The 22,120-nt window shown below is 34.9% G+C and overlaps 1 protein-coding gene across 1 annotated transcript in view; it reads left to right on the top strand.

Annotated features, from left to right (window-relative positions):
* ZPBP (zona pellucida binding protein) overlaps positions 1-22,120 on the top strand; it is a 101,472-nt gene that overhangs the window by 3,612 nt on the left and 75,740 nt on the right. The window contains exons 2-4 of the mRNA XM_019939917.3: positions 2-82; positions 7,881-8,006; positions 15,631-15,780. Coding sequence (XP_019795476.1) covers positions 2-82; positions 7,881-8,006; positions 15,631-15,780 — 357 coding nt within the window. The remainder of the gene's footprint in view (position 1; positions 83-7,880; positions 8,007-15,630; positions 15,781-22,120) is intronic.

The raw sequence follows: 22,120 nt of genomic DNA, 5'->3' as shown, positions 1-22,120 counted from the left end.
GTGGGATATTTGGCTCAATTACCAAGAGGTATTCACTTGACCCAAGATTCAATGAAAATAGTGGGATCACCAAATTTTCCAGGTATTAATAAATAGATTTTCAGCAATTGTAAGAAAGTAATTGGCAGTTGTTTAAATTTTATCAATCTTTTGCAAAAGGCTAGTGTTCCCCAGTTATCCTAGTTTCCTATAGCCCTTTTCCTCTATGGAAATGGATTAAAGTTGTTTCCACAGAGTTAGATTCATATAGTTTAATTCTGTTTGCTGTAACTTCTTAAGTATGCAAAAAATAATTACTTCTAAAAGCTATCTAATTAAAGTTGTCTACAGTGTTTTTGCTTGTTATTGTATAATAATTAAACATAATATTAAATGTATGCAGTTCTTTTTTTTTAAAGCACTTTTTAAAAACATTAATTAATTAATTTTTGGCTCCATTGCTGCACGTCTTCGTTGCTGCACGTGGGCTTTCTCTAGTTGGGGTGAGAAGGGGCTACTCTTTGTTGTGGTGCATGGGCTTCTCATTATAGTGGCTTCCCTTGTGGAGCACGGGCTCTAGGCACACGGGCTTCAGTAGTTGTGGCACGTGGGCTCAGTAGTTGTGGCTTGTGGGCTCTAGAGCGCAGGCTCAGTAGTTGTGGTGCACAGGCTTAGTTGCTCCGTGGCATGTGGGATCTTCCTGGACCAGGGATCGAACCCGTGTCCCCTGCATTGGCAGGCGGACTCCCAACCACTACGCCACCAGGGAAGTCCCCATATGCAGTTCTTATGCTAAAACATTTTTTAAATGGGATCTGTATATCATAAAGATTTTGGGTTAATAAGATTTTGCAGTAGTAACATGAGGCACAGCATCTACAACTTTTTATATATATATATTTTTTAATTGAGGTAAATTCACATGCTTTAAAATTCCTCCTGTAAAGTATACATTCGAGTAGTTTTTAGTATATTGACCAGGTTCTGAAACCATCAGCACTGTGTAATTCCATAACATTTTCATCACTCTAAAAGGAAACACCGTACCCATTAAGCAGTCACACTCCAGCCCCTGGAAACCACTAATCTACTTTCTGTCTCCATAAATTTGTCCATTCCGGACATTTCATATAAGTGGAATCATACACTATGTGGTGTTTTGTGTGTGGCTTCTTTCACTTTGTATGATGTTTTCAAGGTTCATTTATATTACAGAATGTATCATTCATTTTTATGGCTGAATAATACTCCATTGAATGGATATACTACAATTGTGTATCCATCAATTGATGGATATTTAGGAAGTTTCCACTTTTTAGCTATTTTGAAAAGTGCTGTTATGAACATTTCTGGACAAGTTTCTGTGTGAACATATGTTTTCAGTATACCTAGGAGTAAAATTGCTGGGATATATGGTAACTCTATGTTTAACATTTTGAGGAACTGCCAAACAATTTTTCAAAGAACCTGAACTATTGTACTTTGACACCAGAAATTTATGAGGATTCAAATTTCCCAACATCTATATTAACATTTATTATTGTCCATCTTTTAAAATTTTAGCCATCCTAGTGTATGTGAAGTGGATTCTCATTGTGCTTTTTATTTGCATTTCCCTAATGACTAGTGATGTGGAACCTCTTTTCATATGTTTATTGACCATTTGGATGTCTTCTTTACAGAAATGCCTGTTCAAGTCCTTTACCCAATTTTTAATTTGGCTGTCTTTTATATTACTGAGATGGAAGAGTTTTTTTTTTTTTTAATATGTTCTGGATACTAGACCCTTATCAGATGTTGGATTTGCAAATATTTTCATCTATTCTGTGGATTGTGTTTTCATTTCTTGATAGTGTTCTTTAAAGCACACATTTTAAACTTTGATAAGGTCTGATTTCTATTTTTTCTTTTGTACTGGTGCTTTAGGATTCATATATCAGAAGTGATTGCTTAATCAGCAGCCACAAAGTGTTACTCCTACATTTTCTTGGAAGAATTTCATAGTTTTAGTGCTTATATTTAGATCTTTGATCCATTTTGAATTAATTTTTGCATATGGTATACAGTAGGGATCAAAATTCATTCTTTTGCATGTGGATATCCCCTTGTTCCAGCATCATTTGTTTAAGAAACTTTTCCTTCTCTATTGAATGTCTTGGTGCTCTTGCTGAAGAGCAGTTTGCCAAAGATGAATGAGTTTTTTTTATGGACTCTAAATTCTATTCCTTTGATATATATGTCTTTCCTTACGCTAGTACCACACTGTCTTGATTGCTGTTGCTTTATAATAAGTTTTGAAATTATCAAGTGTGAGTACTTCAAGTTTGCTCTTTTTCAAGATTGTTTTGGCTATGCTGGGTCCTTTGAAATTTTGTTTTATTCTAGAATCAGCTTTGGCAATTTTGGGAATAAAAGCCCATTGGGATTTTTATAGGAATTGCATTGAATCTGTTGATCAATCTTGGGAGTATTACCACCTTAACACTCTACAGTCTTGCAGTTCATAAACATGGAGTGTCTTTTCATTTATTTAGGTGTTCTTTATTTTCCTTCAATGATGCTTTACAGTTTTCAGTGTATGAGTCTTCTTGTACTACTTTTGTTAAATGTATCCCTAAATATTTTATTCTTTTTGATGCTACTGTAAATAGAATGTTTTTATCAATTTAATGTTTGGATTGCTCATTGCTACTGTATAGAAATACAATTGAGATTTGCAAATGGGTATTGTATCCTGTCATCTTGCCGAATCATTTATAGCTCTAATTTTTTTTTTTTTTTTGTGGTGCGCGGGCCTCTCACCACTGTGGCCTCTCCCGCTGCGAGCTCTAATTTTTTAAATGGGGGATAGGGGGAATTATTCCTTAAAATTTCCTGTATATAGTATCATGTCATCTGAAAATGGAGGTAGTTTTATTTCTTCTTTTACAATCTGCCTATTTTTCCTTGCTAGTTGCTCCAGGTAGAACCTCTAGTTCAATATTGATGTTAACAGATATCTTTGTTTTGTTCCTGACCTTGGGGGCCTGGGAAAGATTTCAGTTTTTGCTATTAAGTATGTTAGCTGTGAATTTTTGTAGATGCCCTTTATAAGATTAAGAGAGTTCCTTCTGTTCCAAGTTTGTTGAGTGCTTTTATTGTGAAAGGGTATTGGATTTTGTCAAATGATTTTTCTGCATATATTGAGAGGATCAGTGGGTTTTGTCCATTATTCTATTGATATGATAAGGTATTACATTGATTGATTTTTGTATTTTGAACTAGCCTTGCATTTCTGGAATGAATCTGAGTTGATTATGATGTGTAATCCTTTTTCATGTTGCTGGATTTGGTTGCTAGTATTCTGAAGATTATCATGTACATATTCATAAAGAAAAGTGGTCTGTAGATTTCTCGTGTTGTCTTTGTCTGATTTTGGTTTTAGGGCAATAGTGGCTTCATAAAATGAGTTGGAGTGTGTTCCCTCCTCTTCTGTTTTTTTGGAAGTTTGTGAAGTATTGTTAATTCTACTTGTTTGGTAGTATTCACAAGTGAATTCAACTGGTGCTGGGCTTTTCCTTGTGGGAAGTTTTTTTTATTATTCAATCACTTTACTTGTTTTAGGTCTATTCAAACTTTCTATTTCATTATGGTTTCTGATGAGAAGTAAGCTAATTTTATTGAGGACCATATTATGTAATGAGTTGCTTCTGTCTTGCTGCTTTCAAGCTTCTTTGTTTCTGGGTTTTCACAGTTGATTATGATGTGGCTAAGGTGTGGATCTCTTTGAATGTATCCTAGTTTGAGTTCATTGGGCTTGTTTGATGTGTGGATTTATGTTTTTCATCAATTTTGGGAAGTTTTTGCTATTATTTCTTCAAATATTCTTTCTGGCTCTTTCTCTCCACTCTTCCATGGGAGTTTTATGCATATACTGGCATGCCTGATGGTTTCCCAAAGGTCTCTGAGTACTGTTGATTTATCTTCACGTATCTTTCTATTTTTCTTTTTCTCAGATTGGATAAATCCCCTATTGATGTAACGTAAAGTTTGCTGATTCTTTCTTCTGTCTGTTGAGATCTGCTATTGATTCTTAACTGTGAATTTTCATTTGTTATTGTACTTTTTAATCTGGAATTTCTCTTTGGATCTTTTTTTATAATTTCTATCCCTTTACTGATAGTTTCTATTTGGAGAGACATCGTTTTCATACCTTTTTAGTCCTTTAGGCATGATGTTCTTTGATCATATTTAAAATAACTGATTTGAAGTCTTTGTCCAGTAACTCCAAAATTTGACTTTCCTCAGGGACAGTTTCTATTGGTTGCTTTTTTTGCTGCCTATGACTATACTTTCTTGGGTTTTTGCATGACTCATATTTTTGGTTGAAAACTGGACTTTGTAGGGAATATTATGTAGTACTCTGGAAATCAGATTCTTCCCCCTTTCTAGGTATTTATGTAGTTGCTTTTTGTTGTACAGGCATACTCAGAGATATTGCAGGTTCAGTTACAGGCCATCACAATAAAGTGAGTATCACAATAAAGTAAGGCACATGAATTTTTTTGGTTTCCCAGTGCCTATAAAAGTTATGTTTACATTGTACTGCAGTCTATTAAGTGTGCAATAGCATTTGGTTAAAAACCAATATATGTACCTTAATTAAAAAATACTTTATTGCTAAAAATGCTAACCATCATCTGAAACTCAGGATTGCTACAAACCATTGATGGTAAAAAATGCAAAATCTGTGAGGTACAGTAAAGCAAAGTACAGTAGAATGAGGTATTCCTGTAGCATTTGTTTAGTGACTTTTCTGAACTAATTCTCTTTAAATTCTGTATTCCTTGTCATGTGTGGCCACTGAAGTCTTTGCTTAGTTAGCTTAGGTAGGCTAATGGTTCAACAGAGATTTCATTAAACACCTGAATCAGTTAGTCTCCTAATATTTTCTGAGAATCCTTGTGAGCTTGTCGTGGCTTACCTTAAACATTTAGCCAGACAGTTGACAGCTCCACCATATCCTTCACTTTCTGCTGTACAGAGGCTCAATTTCAGCCAGAGGTGAGAACTTTAAGGCCTCTTATTCTTTACTGAGCATGCCCAGTCTTGGCCACGTGGCCTACTCTGTGCATGCACACGCCCTTCTATTTTCCTAGGAACGTATCTGAAGTTTTCAAAGCTCCCATTGACATGTCATTACCCAGCTTTTCCTCTTAAGCTTTTGGTTAAGCTGATGTTTACTCCCACTGCTTCAGGCATTTACAAAGTTAAGTGGCAAGCTCTAGTTGTTTTTGACAAAGACTCTTGGGGAAAAGGCTTTTTACAGTGGGTGTGCTCCAAGCTAGATCATGTAAAGATAGCTTTGTGCATGGTGTCTTCCAGAACACTGCCAGAAAGGTGAAATAATGACAATTCTCTGGGAAGGAGGCACTGAAGTCCACCTAACCCCATCTGCCCCTCTAGTGGCTACCAGGCTGCTGGTTCTAATGGGAATACAGCAACTTAAAGTGCTACAAGCTCACTGTTTTTACCAGGTGTATTTGCTAGGGGTACGATAAAAAATTACCACAGACCTGGCAGCTTAAACAACAGAAATGTGTTGTCTCACAGTTTTGGAGGATAGAAGTCCAATCATGGAGGCTTGGGTGCGTCCTTCTGAGGGCAGTAGGGCAAGGACCTGTTCCAGTTCTCCTTCCTCGGCTTGGAGATGGCCATCTTCTCCCTATATCTCTTCACATTGTTTTCCTCTGTGTTTGTCTGTGTGTCCAAATTTCCCCTTTTTATAAGGACACCAGTCATATTGGATTTAGGCCTACCCTGATGCCCTCATTTTAACTTGGTTACTTCTATAAAAACTCTATCTCCAAATAAGTTCACTTTCTGGGGAACTGGGAATTAGGACTTAAACATATGACTTTAGGGAGAAACATAATTCAGGCCATGACACCGAGATTCAGTTGTTTTTCCTGAGTACATTTTTCCTGGGTGCTGTAAGTCTTTGATTAATTAATTTCCAGAGTTCTTAAAATGTTGATTCAAATAATATGCCATTTTCTTATTACCTTTATGAAGGGGATGATTTTTGGAGTTCTTTACTCTGCCATTTACACTGATATCACAACTTTTATCACAGCTTTTGTTTTAAAACTACAGCTTTTAAACCTAAATTATAAAACAGTCATATATAACTAACTTCCCTTTTTATTGGATGTGCTTAAATTTATCCTTAAAATGAATTAACATTTCAGTTAAAGAAAACAACTGAATCTCAGTGTGATGGACTGAATCATCCTTCTCGCTAAAATCATATGTTTGAGTCCTAATCCTCAATTCCCCAGAAAGTGAACTTATTTGGAGACAGCATCTTTATAGAAGTAATCAAGCAGTAAGTCGTGCTGAGGAATGGCATGTTAATACAATAAGCATTCATTAAAAGTAGAAAAAAGAAGAAACGTTTAAATTGAGGTGAGTAGGAAATAAAATAAGAGGAGAAACTAATGAAAGAGACCAGAGAAGAATAATAGATTGAATGGAACCAAAAGCTGTCTTTGGAGCAATTAGTAGACAGAGTTTTGGTAATTGTTTCACAAGAGAATAATGAAAGTACAAAAATATTATGAATAAATTAAGATATGGTGAGATTTAAAAATCAGAATTTAGTATTCTGAATAATTTTATATAATAAACTTACAGTGAATAACTCTACTAAAATATAAGTTTCTAAAACAGACTTGATTAAATTACTTAGTAAACTAATAATTAAATTCTCCAGATTGTTAATCAGAAATTTGTTTTGCTACTTCCTCCCTTGCCAAAAAATAAGTACCAGGCTATATAGTTTCCAAGGACAAAAACACTTTACACATTCTTTCAGAGAAAATTTATAGAAGGAAATCTGCCTAATTCATTTTATGTGGCTATTATAATCTTAGATGCCTAACTTAATAGTGCTAAACACTAAATAACAAATTTGTACTGAAATTGGAAAAAGATCAAGGATAATGTAAGAAAATTATATACAGTTACATTTATGAATATAGGTGCAAGTGTCCCGTGAAAACAAATTACCAAGAATTGAGGGGAAGTTTCTTAACCTAAGTAAGGGTAGCTATCTAAAAGCTACATTCAGTAAACATGATGTTGTATGGTTAAAGTTTAGAGACAGTTTCTTTAAAGTTAAGGAGAATTTTGATTCTCATAGAAACAATTTTTATTTTACTGGAACACAAAAATCTTAGTATATGGTTGATTAGTGAAGTGTTGCCATGGGATTACTGAGGAGTTTCTAGAAGCTTTTCTAAAAGCTTTCTTGTGAGTAAATGCAAAACAATTGAATCTTTACTGTGATCCTTTTGTATCTCCTAGAGAATACTATTTTTGCTTGTTTAATGAGCAGTGCTCTAAATTTTAAAGCAAAGTGGGAAAAATGCTTAATAATTAAAATCAATCAAAGCACATATTTGTGAATTTTTTAATCACATTACAATTTTAAAATTCAGTACACTGTGTTACATCATTGTGAGTAATGTATTGTTCCATAATCTAAACAAATTTATCTTGTCAGTTTCTTTCTGGTTTGGTGTCTTTGCAAAACAGATGAAGTATAGATATAGAATTATCTTAATACTTTGTAATTAAAATAATTTTATGACAACAAAGTAAGTTGGTATATAAACTCTGAATAAAAAGACTAATGCATAATGCTGAGATTAAGATACACTCGCACACGCAAATAAATTAAGTGTATGTTTTTGAAAGTTAGTTATATGGAATGCAATGAAATTTAGTTCTTACCAAGCAATAGCAATAATCCAAAGAAAACTTCTGAAAACATGTAACCCAGACTACAAAAATGTAAGCCATTATAGATCGTGAACGAACATAAAATATTATTGGAACATTTTAATATTTATTTTCAGTGAAAGTATATGTTATGCTCCATCAAAAGAGTCCACACATGTTATGTGTAACCCAACAACTGCGGAATTCTGAACTCATAGACCCATCATTCCAGTGGCATGGGCCGAAAGGAAGAATCATTTCAGGTGGGCTTCTGTTTCAGTTGTTATAATTAAAAATATGTATGAAATGTACTCAGAGCAAAAAGAATATTTGTATCTCATATACGCTCATGTATTAGCTCACTTCTTTTTCTTGCAATTTCTTTTTGGAGTTAGAATCTAACAATGTAGATGGCATGACTGTTTTTTCCAGATCTTAATTTGAGATAGAGACACACTGGATGATTAAACTGGAGAATTCTCTAAGCATACATATTTCAAAAAATTTTCCTTTTTTATTGTAAAATTCATAAAATCATTTTGGTTACCTCAGTTAGACTTTTATTAGCAAAGTATGTATGAAGAAGCAAATATGATTCTGGCTTTTGTTAAAAATACAAATGAGCACTTTGAGCTCTAGGTTTAAAATTCTGGTTTTGTTCGTTTTATACAGCCCCACATAGGGACAACTTGAGACTTTATTAGTAGTTACGATTTTATATTTTTTATCTTATATTTCACTCTGATTAAAATCCTGACCAGACAGTATGGATTATATTTGAATTTAACCTAAATATTAATACCGATTTTGAAAAACTGACTAAATTTAACATTCAGTATTTTAGTATGAAAAACATGCTCTTAAATATACTGCATGGTTTGGTGGTAGCTGTGTAATAATATGTTACTGATGCTGTGCTTACAAAAGAGGAAGTTTAGTACTCGGGTACTCATCCAGAGGAGAAGATGGACTTGAGATACATCTGAATAGTAGCCTTACAGTTTTCAGATTTTTGAGAAAACAAGGTCTTATTCTCATGAAGGTACATTTTACCACATAGAGATTACTATTGGTATGATTGATTTGGTCAACATTTTCTCCATTCAACTTCTTATTTTGTTATTTTGAAATGCCCATCTTACTTGTATTCTGATATCTCATTTGCTAAAAGCTGATTTGTTTTTGCAGTGTAGTTTAAAAAATATCAATTAGCTTAGCTGTTTTTGTTTTCAGCCTTGCTGAAAATTCAGATAATGAATTTTCATCCTAAATATCTGTTCAAGGAAGTACCTTTTGCATACCTTCTGTGGAAGTTTTTCTTTATTGCTCTATTCACCGTGTTTTCTTTCTCTCTCTTTTCCTTCCCTCCCTCCCTTCCTCCCTCCTTCCCTCCGTTCCTTCCTTCCTTCTTCTCCTTTTTTTCCCTTATTGGTGTTTTGAGACAGTGCTTGTGGGTGAAAGCCTACAGGTTTATTTTGTAGACCTGGATGGAGGAAAGCAGTATATTCATACAAAGACTTGCTGAAGAAACATTCATAAGAAATATTTATTTTTTAATATGTTTTAATTCATATTTTATATAGTTGAACAATCTAGGTTGTACATTGCCATAATATTTATGTTGATTCTGAAATAGCTCAAGGTTTAAAGAGTTACTTCACTCTTTAGGTTAGGTGGTGTGTCTCCAAAGTGAATTACTCGGCTCTAGGTGAGTGACTACCTGGTGGCTGCCATTGTGCCCAGCTTTGCAGGAGGTACGCAGAGCAGCGTGACCTCTGCCTGGCTGCAGTACTAGAGTGTAGGAGGGGGTCAGCAGAGGTCAGGGACAGAGGTCCTGAGAGGCTAGGCAGTTAATATAAATCAGCGAAGGGGGCCAGGAGTAAAGGTATCCAATATTGAAAATAAAATCAATCTTTATTTTTATTGCTTTCTAATAGCAAATAATATAACACAAGCATGTATATTAAATATATTTTACATTTGTTATTAAAACTCTGTGAGTTCAAAAATAGAAGCATTTAAGTATTGATTTGTTGTGTTGTAATTTGTTACTCCTTTGATTTGAAAATTGAGATGTGAAACATGCTCTTCTCTGAGATGCCAGGCCAGGTCTTGCAGCTTGTATTGCAAAGTATACTATGTAAGTGAATTTTGAATCCTTTAACTAGAAGTGACATTCTATATTACTCACTTTCATAATGGAAAACAGATGTTCAAAAACGTAGCTGTTTCCAGGTAAGGATAAAATCATATAGATGCAATGGCTTTGCATTTATAAAGACTATTCTCAGAAAATCCTGGTATTCTGACATCATGATTACAGTTGTGTTTTCAGTGCAGTGTCACGTCATAGTTCGCTGTCTGCCAGCTTTAAAGCTCAGTACTATCACTGTAATTGCAGAGAGACGTGGAAAATGTCTAATTTTATTAAATCTTGTAAAACAGAGAAGCTTTTTGGACTCTAGGTTAAACTACACTGTACTTTTTAAATCTTTTTATGGATATTCCAAAGATAGTTCCGCTACAGTTGAACCAAAGAAACATGTAGTTATGTACTTGCGCCTCCCTTTGGAGAGAAGCATCCAGGTTGTTTAGATGGTAGTACAGTGTAGAGGCCAAGTCTTAGACTTGCTAGGCTCTCTTCCTCTCACCCCCACTGCCACCCTCTTCTGTCTCTCTTCCAACATTTTTGGTTTACAAAGGTAAAGCATTTATTGCAGCAAGCCCTGTATCTCTTACTTCAACCCTAATACCATTCTGATGAATTAGCTCTTTTTGGTGTGTGGACTTTCCCATTTTTTTAAATGTTCACACAAACCTGTATAACTGCACACACACACACACACACACACACACACACACGCACACACACACACACGTTTAGCTTTACCCTGTAACTGCATCCTTACTATGTTTTTTAAAAAATGAGATCATAGATTATATCTTACTCTACCTTAATATTTTTATTATGAAGCATCTGATAAATACAAATCTGTATAACAGATATGTAAGTTATGAAGCGTAATAAAACAGACATCCTTGAGCTTGCTATAGAAGCCAAGATATACCATTATCATGACTGTTGAACCTTCTAATGTTGAAAAATCCCATTCTTCTGTCCCCAACCCCCCTTAGGTAAACATTATCCTGAACTTTTACAATATTATTCCTTAGCTTTTCTTTATGCATTTACTACGTCTATGAATACACATGCACAAATACATACATATATCTATGTATGTGTGTATTCATACACGTAGTAAATGCACATATTTAAATATATATAAATATAGATATACATGTGTGGATATATTCTGCAAGCATATTTTTACTTTAGTGTTTTTATTCCGAATTTTATAAAAATAATCAACACGTATACTTTTATCATGTAGCAGATTCTGTTCTAAGCAATTTACATATACTAATCATTTAAGTTTCACAATAGCTCTTTGCAGTAAGTACAGTCATTTTCTCCCTTCTATATGTGGACAGAGGCATTGAGAGAACAAGGTACTTACCTGAAGTCAAGTGCCTTTGAAGTCTGGCTTCAGAGTTCACAGATTATAATCTAAATGAGGTAGGACTAGGATTTTCCCTTCTCACCATTTTATGACTTTTTGTAGTTTGTGTCTTTTAAGGAATTTGTCCAACTTAGATTTTTTTCAACTTGTCAAATTTATGTGCATAGTTTATGATATTTTCTTGTTATCTTTTTGATATATGCAGGATCTCTATGATATGCCCTCATTCACTCCTGGTATTGGATGTGTCTTTTCTCTTTCATTTAACAATTTTATCAGTCATTTCAAGGGACCAGCTTTTGAGTTATTTTTCTCTGGTATTTTTCTGTTTTCAGTTTCATTGATTTCTGACTTTATTATTTCCTTTCTGTTTGCTTTGGGTAAAGTTTGCTTATCTATTTCTTTTGCTGGTTGTAGAATTCTGGATTGGCAGTTTTTTTCTTTCAACATTCCAAAGATGGCATTCTGTATTCTTTTTGCTTGCATAGTTTCTTGTGAGAAGGCTGCTATAAAATAGTCCTTATCCCTCTGTAGACAGTGTGCCATATTTTTCTGATTAATTTCAAGATTTTTTCTTTCCGTTTCACTTTCAGTGATTTGAATACTAAATGCATTTTTTTTTTGGTTATTTGTATTATTCTGCTTGGTGTTCTATAAGCTTCTTGGATCTGTAGTTTTGGTTTGTCATTAAGTTTTGAAAATTGTCGGCCATTATATCTTCCAGTATTTCTTCTGCTTCATCCTATCTCTCTGCTCCTTCTGAGATTTCTGTCACCCTTATGTAACTGTTTGAAATTGTTCCATAGCTCTTGGATTCATTCTTCTTGGTGTTGTTTTGCTTTTGTTGTTGTTGTTGCTTTTTCTCTTTGGGTAAATTTCTTTTGATCTGTCTTCAAGTCATTGGTTCTTTTCTTAGCTGTGTCAAGCCTCTTTATGAGCTCATTGAAGGAAGACTTCATCTGTGTTACTGTGTTCTTTTTTTATTTTTTTGGTTTGGTTTTAGTTCTAACATTTCCATTTGATTATTTCTTATGGTTTCAGACTCTGCTGAAATCACCTATCTGATCTTGCATGCTTTCTACATTTTCCATTAAATTATTTAATACATTATTCATAGTTATTTTAAACTAACTGTCTGATACTTCTGACATCTGTGTCATTGCCTGGTATTTTGGAAATGTGCCATTTCTTACCCTTCTGTATGCTTCTTAATTTTTTAAGAACATCTTGAATAAGATAGTAAATATTGAGATAATTATTTTTATATTTGAGATGAACACTTTTTAAAATATTATTAAGCCTTTAATATTGGGAGTTTGTGTTAAACTAGTCAGGAATTGTCTGGCTTTGATATTGGTTATTGCTGTGGTTACTGAAAACTTATTTTTCTCCATTGTCTCATCTTTGGCTTTGGTTTCTCCTTTTTTGCTTTCTCTAGAGAGAATCTTTCTTGCAGCTCTCCTAGCTTGATTTCACTTCATTTTTGCTAGACTCTTATTAGTGATGGGCAGTTGGGAGAGAGGGGCAGTCTCTAGTGTTCTGATTCAGCAGGTGTGGTGTCACTGGATCTTGTGGGTGTGGCCTTTAGAAGTGCTTCAGCCTGTCTGCCGGCTTTAGTGTTGGCCTAGTACTTCTTGCTGACTTCCTCAAGAGTGAGGTTTTTTTTCTTCCTGTTTCCTTCCCTAGTGGTAACATGTTTCCACAGTGCCCTCAGTGACCATTTTTGTTTCTTCTCCCTTGTAGGTTAAAGCATTGCTCCTCACCAGGAGGTAGGGGAAATGGGCAAGGGTGGAGTTTTGGCAGGGCTGCCGACCCCCTCCTCTAGCCAGTACCCTGCGCCGGCCCCCTCCTCTAGCCAGTGCCCTGTGGGAATCTTGCTCAGGGTTCCCCTGATCTTCCTTTGAACACCCAAAGATTTTCATGAAGGTGAGAAGCCTGTAAGAGGGTGCAACTGCCCCTGCACTCCCCCTGCCCCCATCTGTGGTCCTCAGAGGCTTCACATGCTCACACTGGACAGCACTTGGCTTTTAGCAATTTATTGAAAACTTTTAGCCAGATGTTCTTAGACCATTGAAGCAAATGCTTAGGTCTAGGTTCTACCTGCAGGCCCTGTTCATTCCTGGTTTTCAGGGTTACTGATTGCCCTACCTGCCTCATTTGTTTGATGGGTTCAAGAAAATTTGTTAGTTAATAGTTTGTCTTTTTCCTTATTGTTGTATGATGTTGTTGCTCTTATAGTCACTCTCCATATCTGAGCAGAAACCAAAAGTATAAACCTGTTTTTAAAAATTAGTTGTAATGAAATGGTGCTTAAATTTTGCCATATAATTTTAGAGCTCTGAGGCATGTGCTTCTAGAAATCTAATCCAACTCTGAATTTTTAGATGATCAAGCTGAGTTCTAGAGGAAGAAGTCCTGACTTCAGTTTAATTATTTATTGACTGTCTGCTGTTGTATGAGTTCTTATATAGTATATAGTGATATGCCTTGGCATCCTGAAATTCCCATTTAAACTTAGTTTTGTAAAAGTCTGTTTGTTAAGTGGTATTTGTTAAGTGGGTTCTTCTCTTGGCTATGCAATCATCTGGGTATCTTTTCAAAGTGTGCTACTTTTAAATTTTTTAAAATAAGAAGGTAGCCAGAGAGTGTTTTCTTACAAATTGTATGATACTAGATTTTCTGGCTGTCATAATATTTAACATTGTAGTAGGCATTCAAATATATATTAATACACTTATTAATGCTTCTGGTTTGGGAAATTTTATTTCAAATTTTTGCCAGGGAATGCATGGCTTCATTGCTGACATGATATTCTAAAATTTCTTTACAATTTGTGGGCACCTTTTATCATATTACTATGATGTATCTGTTTGTGTCTGCTGAAATATATGTATAGCAAACACTTGAAAACCTCTTAATCTGTTCTAAAAGAGAGACAACATGTTATGATAAATATGTACTCTTTCATCAAAAGATATTCATGAAGAAATAGGCAGTACAATAGAAACGTATTCTAAATTTATATCACATTTTTTAGCTTCATCCAAGATATAGAAATGGGAGTTCTCAAGGCATAATGCTCTATGTAAATCCCTTGAGGGTGGGTATATCCATCTATTCATTTCTCCTTCAGTATCCGAAACAGGGCTTTGCATGTACTAGAAACTCAACACATTTTTAGTGAAAAAATGAATAATGAAAATTTCTTCACTAAGAACATTCATCTTTTGTCTTATTTTGAAGCAATAAATTTCTTCAAAATAAATTTCAACTTGACAGTTATAGGCAATAAATTATTTTCTTAAAATAGAAAAAGATGAGTATTTATTAAGGTAATATTTTCAATTCTAATGAATAGTTTATTAAATTATTGAGTGAGTTTTAATATCTAATAATTTTTTCTAGTGCAAACCCGTGATTATGAACTTTGAGAGTAACCATTTTTAATTGCTTAATGATTTATAGCTTTTTCAAGTACTTTAACATTCCTTGTATTTGTTATTCAAAAATGATTCTATGAGATATATTATCATATATTATGATTCTTTGTTGTGCAAATGAAGGAGCTAGACTTCAGAAAGATTAAGTGATTATCCCCAGTTACACAGTTTATGAGAAAGAAAGGCACACCTAAAAGCCAAGTCCTAACCCTCTAAATCAGACTTCTTTCCCATTACACAACATGGCTCTCTCCCACTGTGGTACTTAAGTGATGCTGAAGTGACAAGGGAACTTACGTCCACGTTCTGACTCCCAGCACTGCAGTTCTGATTGTGCGACTTCGGGTATCAAGTGATCCAGTCTCCTGTTTTCTTTCTTCTGCAACCCTCACGGTTGTAATCCAAATTTTGCCAAGTACCTTGTGTAATGACAGCAAATCCCTAGGTGTTCGTGATTATATTGAGTTAGCCTTTGTTCTGGACACACTGTTTTTATCCCTTTCATATACATTTTTTATGCTTAATGAGAGCATAACTCATCAATAAAGTATTTATATGCATATATACAAATATAATTACTTGATAGTATGTATAAGTATATGCTATATTATATGTATATGAGTACTGATCATGCCATCTCAGTGCGACAAGCAGATGAGGAGCACATCATGTACGTGTGATTGTTAGTCTCTTACCACTTAGGCAGCCACTCACTTGATGAACTCTGGTTAGTGAAATTCTGACACTAAGTTCATCCTGGCACCCACTGTCAAGAACCACCAGACACAATGACTTTGTCCCCGACTCCTTCAGTGATTCTGTAGGTAAATTTGGATGGTTTTTCTCTGTTAAGAAACTATTTCGTTATTTTATCTCAATCTCATGTAATTTAAGCTACTGATCACTGTATCTTATTCCTCTATTAGGAAACAGCACTGCACAAGTGACCTCCACAGGAAGCCTTGTATTCCAGAACTTCAAGGAGAGCATGAGTGGGGTTTACACGTGTTTTCTGGAGTATAAACCTACTGTGGAAGAAGTCGTTAAAAATCTCCAACTGAAATATGTTGTATATGGTAAGAAGGGATTTTGGTTGTATTTTAACATTTCTTAATGTTTACAAATATTTACATACTTTAACAGGTTTGTTTTAAAGGGATTTTGTTGTGTTTAGTCTCTCTTAATTAAAGAAAAATGTCTGCCTGCCTATATTTTGTGAAGTGCTTTGTAAGGGGTTCGTGGTAAGGGAAGATCATTTTTCTTCAGGGGAATATTGACATGTACAGATCAGTTTAAGACAGTGCATAAAAACAGGGTGGTATGGAAATCGTGGTTTCAGAGAATGAGCATGATATTGTACTCCGTACTGCCTTTAAATTCCGAGTATCCTCTTGATGGTGCACTGCCATCCCCGTGAACAGGAACATGAATTGCCACTGTATTAAAACCCCTGTCCAAAGGTAGCTTGATCTGTTGAGGTCTGAGACTGGAGAGGTGAGTTGGTCATGGAGTGGCCAGGAGAACAGCCTGAGTGAAAGTTCCGTCTCACGGCTGGGACCCACGCATGGAGACAGTCAGGGTCCTCCAGGCTGTCCGTGTCTCACCTCCAGAGCTTCTGAATATGTTACCCTACAGTAGCAGGTTTTGCAGGTGTAATTAAGATCTTGAGAAGGGTAGACTCTCCTGAATTACTAGCGTGGGCCCAGTGCAGTCACAGGGGTCCTTAAAGAGGAAGGCAGGACAGCCCCAAAGGCAGAAAAAGGAGATGTGGCAGTGAAAGGAGAGGGTGGGGTAGGTGCCACAAGCCAAGGAGGTGGCAGGTCTCTGGAGCCTGGTACTTCCAGAGCGAATGTACCTTGATTCCAGCCTTGCAAGACTCACTTTGGACGTCTGATCTCCACAACTGTGAGATAATACATTTGTGTTATTTTAAGCCATGAGGTTTGTTGCTTAAGAAGTTAATATACCATTGGAAGCGATAGGAAGCTCATGCAGCATTGTTTTCACAGCTGGGATGTAGAACAAATGGCAGAATTATTAATGATTCCCTGATCATTTTTATACACTAAAAAACGGTGTTCCATATATCCAAAGAAATACATAATTTTCATGAGAAATTATATTAACTTTGTTAGGCAAATAATTTGTTTAAACTTTGTAATCAGTCACGCTTCATTTTTGTTACATAGTTTTTCCTGTAAAATATGATATGTGTTATTTAGTATAGTTTATATAGTTTATAACAAATATACTTTGAAATCTCTCATAAGGGTATATTCACATAAGCTAACAAGTGTAACAGTGCCTAAAATGAATGCTGGTTTATAGTAATGAAAATGATAGCTAATATTTACCAAGCATTTATGCTGTGTTTTTATGTGTAATTATAATAATAACAGCAAAACACATATATTGCTTATTTTCACAAGGCTTTTTTTTTTTTTTTTTTTTGGCGGTACGCGGGCCTCTCACCGTTGTGGCCCCTCCCGCTGCGGAGCACAGGCTCTGGACACGCAGGCTCAGCGGCCATGGCTTACAGGCCCAGCCGCTCCACGGCATGCGGGATCCTCCCAGACCGGGACATGAACCTGCATCCCCTGTACGGGCAGGCGGACTCCCAACCGCTGCACCACCAGGGAAGCCCTGCAAGGCTTTTGTTTTGAAGTGCTTTATTTATATTCAACTTATTTAATTCTCACAACAAACCCGTACAGTAGGTACTGCAATTTTCGTTAGACTGTGGGACTCAGATTTCAATCTAGGGATTCTCGTTCTAGAGTTTGTATTTTTCTCTCTCTTGATATCCTACGGTGCCCCACTGTTATACCAGTGGCAGCAGGATGACACATCATTTAATAAACTGATTTTGGAGACCTGCTATTTTTGTGCTTAAAAAAATCATTTAAGTCATTCTGTTTCACTCTAAGGATCCACTTTAGTCTTTCCAATGCCACATGGTATTCCAGATTTTGCTTGCACATTCCTCAGTTGATGATCGTTTCGTGTGTTTCAGATTTTCCCTGCCTCAAACAGCAGTGCATGGAACCTTGAAATAAGTCCTTCAGTTTCTTCCTCCCTGAGTCCCTCTGTGCGTCTCTGTGTATGAGTCCGTCACTCATCGATCTGTGTGTAAACACACACACTAGTATTCTTGTATTATAGATGTTAAATTGTTAGTATTTTGCTGAGGTGATTCTGTAAGGTAATATCTTCTACAGGGTTTTCACAGTGTTATTTTGATAATTCTGCTATTTGCCCTGCAAAGAGTGTACAGTTTGTATCCCCGCCACAGTACACGAGAATCTCATTACCTAAAATGCCCTTAGTATACTGTATCTTGAATTGTTGCCCATGTAATAGTCTAATAATGGTATTTCATGGCTTTAATGTTTATTTTTTGGTCATTGATGAGGTTTTTTGAGTTTTGCTATTTGCATGGGCTGTGAACAAAAGTTTTGCTTTTGTTGCTTTTACCTTGAAATAAGTCCTTCAGTCTCTTCCTCCCTGAGTCCCTCTGTGCGTCTCTGTGTATGAGTCCGTCACTCATCGATCTGTGTGTAAACACACACACTAGTATTCTTGTATTATAGATGTTAAATTGTTAGTATTTTGCTGAGGTGATTCTGTAAGGTAATATCTTCTACAGGGTTTTCACAGTGTTATTTTGATAATTCTGCTAGTTGCCCTGCAAAGAGTGTACAGTTTGTATCCCCGCCACAGTACACGAGAATCTCATTACCTAAAATGCCCTTAGTATACTGTATCTTGAATTGTTGCCCATGTAATAGTCTAATAATGGTATTTCATGGCTTTAATGTTTATTTTTTGGTCATTGATGAGGTTTTTTGAGTTTTGCTATTTGCATGGGCTGTGAACAAAAGTTTTGCTTTTGTTGCTTTTACTTTTGGTGTTGGATTAAAAAAATTATGTCTAAGACAATAAGTCAAAGAGCTTACTGCCTGTGTTTTCTGCTAGAAGTTTTATGGTTTCGGGTCTTACATTCAAGTCTTTAATCAATTTTGAGTTGATTTTTGTGCATGGTGTAAGACAGTGGTTACATTCTTTTGAATGTGACTGGCCAGTTTTCCCAACACCATTTACTGAAGAGACTGTCTATTCCCCATTGTATATTTTTGGCTCCTTTGTTGTAAATTAATTGACCATTTCTGTATGGGTTTATTTCTGGGCTCTCTGTCTGTTACATTGATCTGTGTGTCTGGTTGTATGCCAATACCACATTGTGTTAATTACTGTAGCTTTGTAATATAGCTTGAAATCAGGGAGCATTATGCCTCCAGCTTTGTTCTTTTTTCTCAAGATTGCTTTGGCTATTTGTGGTCTTTTGTGGTTCCATACAAATTTCTGAGAGTTCTATTTCTGTGAAAAATGCCATTGGAATTTTGATAGTGATTGCATTGGAGCTGTAGATTGCTTTGTTTAGTATTTAATATTTTAACCATATTAATTCTTCCAATCCATGAGCACAGAATATCTTTCCACTTATTTCTTTCTTCTTCAATTTCTTTTCTTGATGTCTTATAGTTTTCAGTATTTTTACAGAGCCAGAGTTTTCAATTCAATGAAGTCTGATTTATCAAATTTGCTAATTAGTCATGCTTTTGTTGTCAAGTCTAAGAATTCTTTGCCTAGCCATAGGCAAAGGTTTTCTCCTTTTTTGTGATAGTTTTGCTTAACATGATGCGGTTTCAGTTAATTTTTGTGTAAGGTGTGAGGTTTAATAATTTTCATTAGGATATCCAATTGCTCCAGCATGATTTCTTGAAGTGTTTTTGTACCTTTGTCAACAGTAAGTTGAGAATATTTGTGTGGGTCTGTTTCTGGGTTTTCTAATTTCTTCCATTGATCTATGGGATTTGTTCCTCTGCCAGTGCCACTGTGTGGATCACTGTAACTATAGAAACCCTCAGTACCAGGTAGTGTGATTCCTTCCACTATTCTTTATCAAAATGTTTTTCTTTTTTAGGGCCCATCCCTTTCCTTATATATTTTAGAATAATCCTATATGTATCTACAGTGTATCTGCTGGAATTTTGATGGGAATTGCATTCAATCTGTAGATAAATTTGGGGGATGTTTGCGATCTCTCTGTTTTTTTCTTTTTGGCCATGCCGTGAGGCATGTGAGATCTTAGTTCCCTGACCAGGGATCGAACCTGTGCCCCCTGCAGTGGAAGTGCTAACCACTGGACTGCCAGGGAATTCCCTCTTTCATCTCTATATACATGCTTTCTTAAGTGTATACCTAAGTATGTTATTTTGGGCTTTTTTTGCACAATTGTAAATGATGTTAGATTTCAAATTTTGGATTCCACAGGTTTATTGCTAATATATAGAAAAACGATTTATAAAAAATAAGAAAAAAACCACTTTCTTTGCTCATCCATAAGAAGCAACTCCCCATTTATTCAAGTTTTATCATGAGATTGCAGCAATTCAGTACGAAATATGATACAAAGACACAAAGTGAGCAAATGCTGCAGAAAAAAATGGCACTGATAGACTTGCTTAACACAGGGTTGCCACAAACCTTCAATTTGTAAAAAATGCAATATCTGCTAAGCACAATAATGTGGAGCACAACAAAACGAGACATACTGTAAACAAAAAGTGGTTTATTATTTGTGTCTTGATCTAGAATTTTAAAAAAATGTAGATTCTTTGTGAGACTGTCATGTCATATGCACATAGGGACAGTTTTGTTTCTTTCTTTTCAATCGTATGCCTCTTATTTTTCTTTTTTTATTGGGGACACTAGGGCTTCTGGTACTCTGTTGAATAAGAATGGTGAGAGCAGATATCCTTGCCTTCTTTGTAATATTAGGGGGACTCATCAAGTCTTTTACTATTAAATGTGGTGTTAGATTGGATTTTACATAGATGCCTTTTATTAGGTTGAGGAAGTTTCCTTCCATTCCAAGTTTGTTGATTTTTAATTTTTTATTGTGAAAGGATGTTGGATTTTGTCAAGTGTTTCTCCTGCATTAATTGAGATAATTATGTATTTTTTATTTTCTGTTTTATTGTTATGGTATATTGCATTCATTGATTTTCAAGTGTTGAACCAAGCTTGGTTCCTGGGATAAAATCCCACTTGGTCATGATGTATAATGCTTTCAATATACTGACAGATTCATTTTGCTGGAATGTTGTTGAGAATTTTTGTATCTATTTCATATGAGATATTGGTCTGTAGTTCTGTTTTCTTGTGATATCATTTTTACCTGGGTTTGCTTTCATGATAATACTGAGTATGACTTGGGAATTTTTTCTTTCTCTTCTGACTTTGGAAGAGTTCATTAAGAATTGTTAATATTTCTTTAAATGTTTGGTAGAATTCATGAGTGAAAACATCTGAGCTTGGGTTTTTCTTCCTGGGTAGTTGTTTTTTCTGATTACTAATTTAATCTCTTTGCTTGGTATAGCTCTATTCATATAGTCTATTTTTTCTTGAGTCAGTTTCAGTAGTGTATGTCTTTTAGAGATTTTTCTATTTCATCTAAGTTATCTAATTTATTGGCATACAGGTTTTTATAGTATCCCTTTGTAATTCTTTTTATTTCTGTAAGGTCAATAATACTGCCTCCTTTTTTATTGATGATTTGTTAATTTGAGTCCTCTCTTTTTTTCTTGGTCACTCTAGCTAAAGATTTATAAATTTTGTTGATATCTTCAAATAACTATGTTTTTGTGTCATTGATTCTATTGTTTTTCTATTTTCTATGTCATTTATCTCTGCTTTAATTTTTATTATTTCTTTCCCTCTGCTTGATTTAAGGTTAGTTTTCTCTTTCTTCCCTAGTGTCATAAGGTAAAAGTTTCAATTATTGATTAGAGATCATATTATATTTTATATATATATAATTTTGTATATATAATTTCTCACAATGTACTGCTTTAGCTGCATTCCATAGGTTATGGTTTTTTTTTCAATTTATATGAAGTTTTTCTTCTAACTTCTCTTTTGATTCTTCTTTGACACATTGGTTACTTAGAATTATGTTGTTTAATTTCCACACATTTGTGAGTTTTTCAAATTTTTCTGTTACTCTAATTTTATTACATTGTGATCAGAGAAAATACTTTGTATTATTTCAGTCCTTTAAAATTTATTGTGATTTGTGGCTTAAAATAATCTCCATCCTTGAGAATGTGCCAGAGCACTTGAGAATGTATATTCTGCTGCTGCCAGGTGGAGAGGTATGTAGATGTCTTTTAGGTATATTTGGTTTCAGCATTATTCAAGTATTCTGTTTCCTTGTTGATCTTCTGCCTAGTTGTTTCATTCATTATTGGAAGTCTCCAAGCAATATTTTGAATTGTTTTTATCATTATTTAATGATATAATCATCATATAATCAAAATAGTTATTTCTTTTATCATTTCTGTCAGTTTTTAC

This window comes from Tursiops truncatus, chromosome 9 (genome assembly GCF_011762595.2).
Source record: "Tursiops truncatus isolate mTurTru1 chromosome 9, mTurTru1.mat.Y, whole genome shotgun sequence".
NCBI lineage: Eukaryota > Metazoa > Chordata > Mammalia > Artiodactyla > Delphinidae > Tursiops > Tursiops truncatus.
Note: the sequence above shows the minus strand (reverse complement) of the source record. Positions and strands in the feature narration are given on the sequence as shown.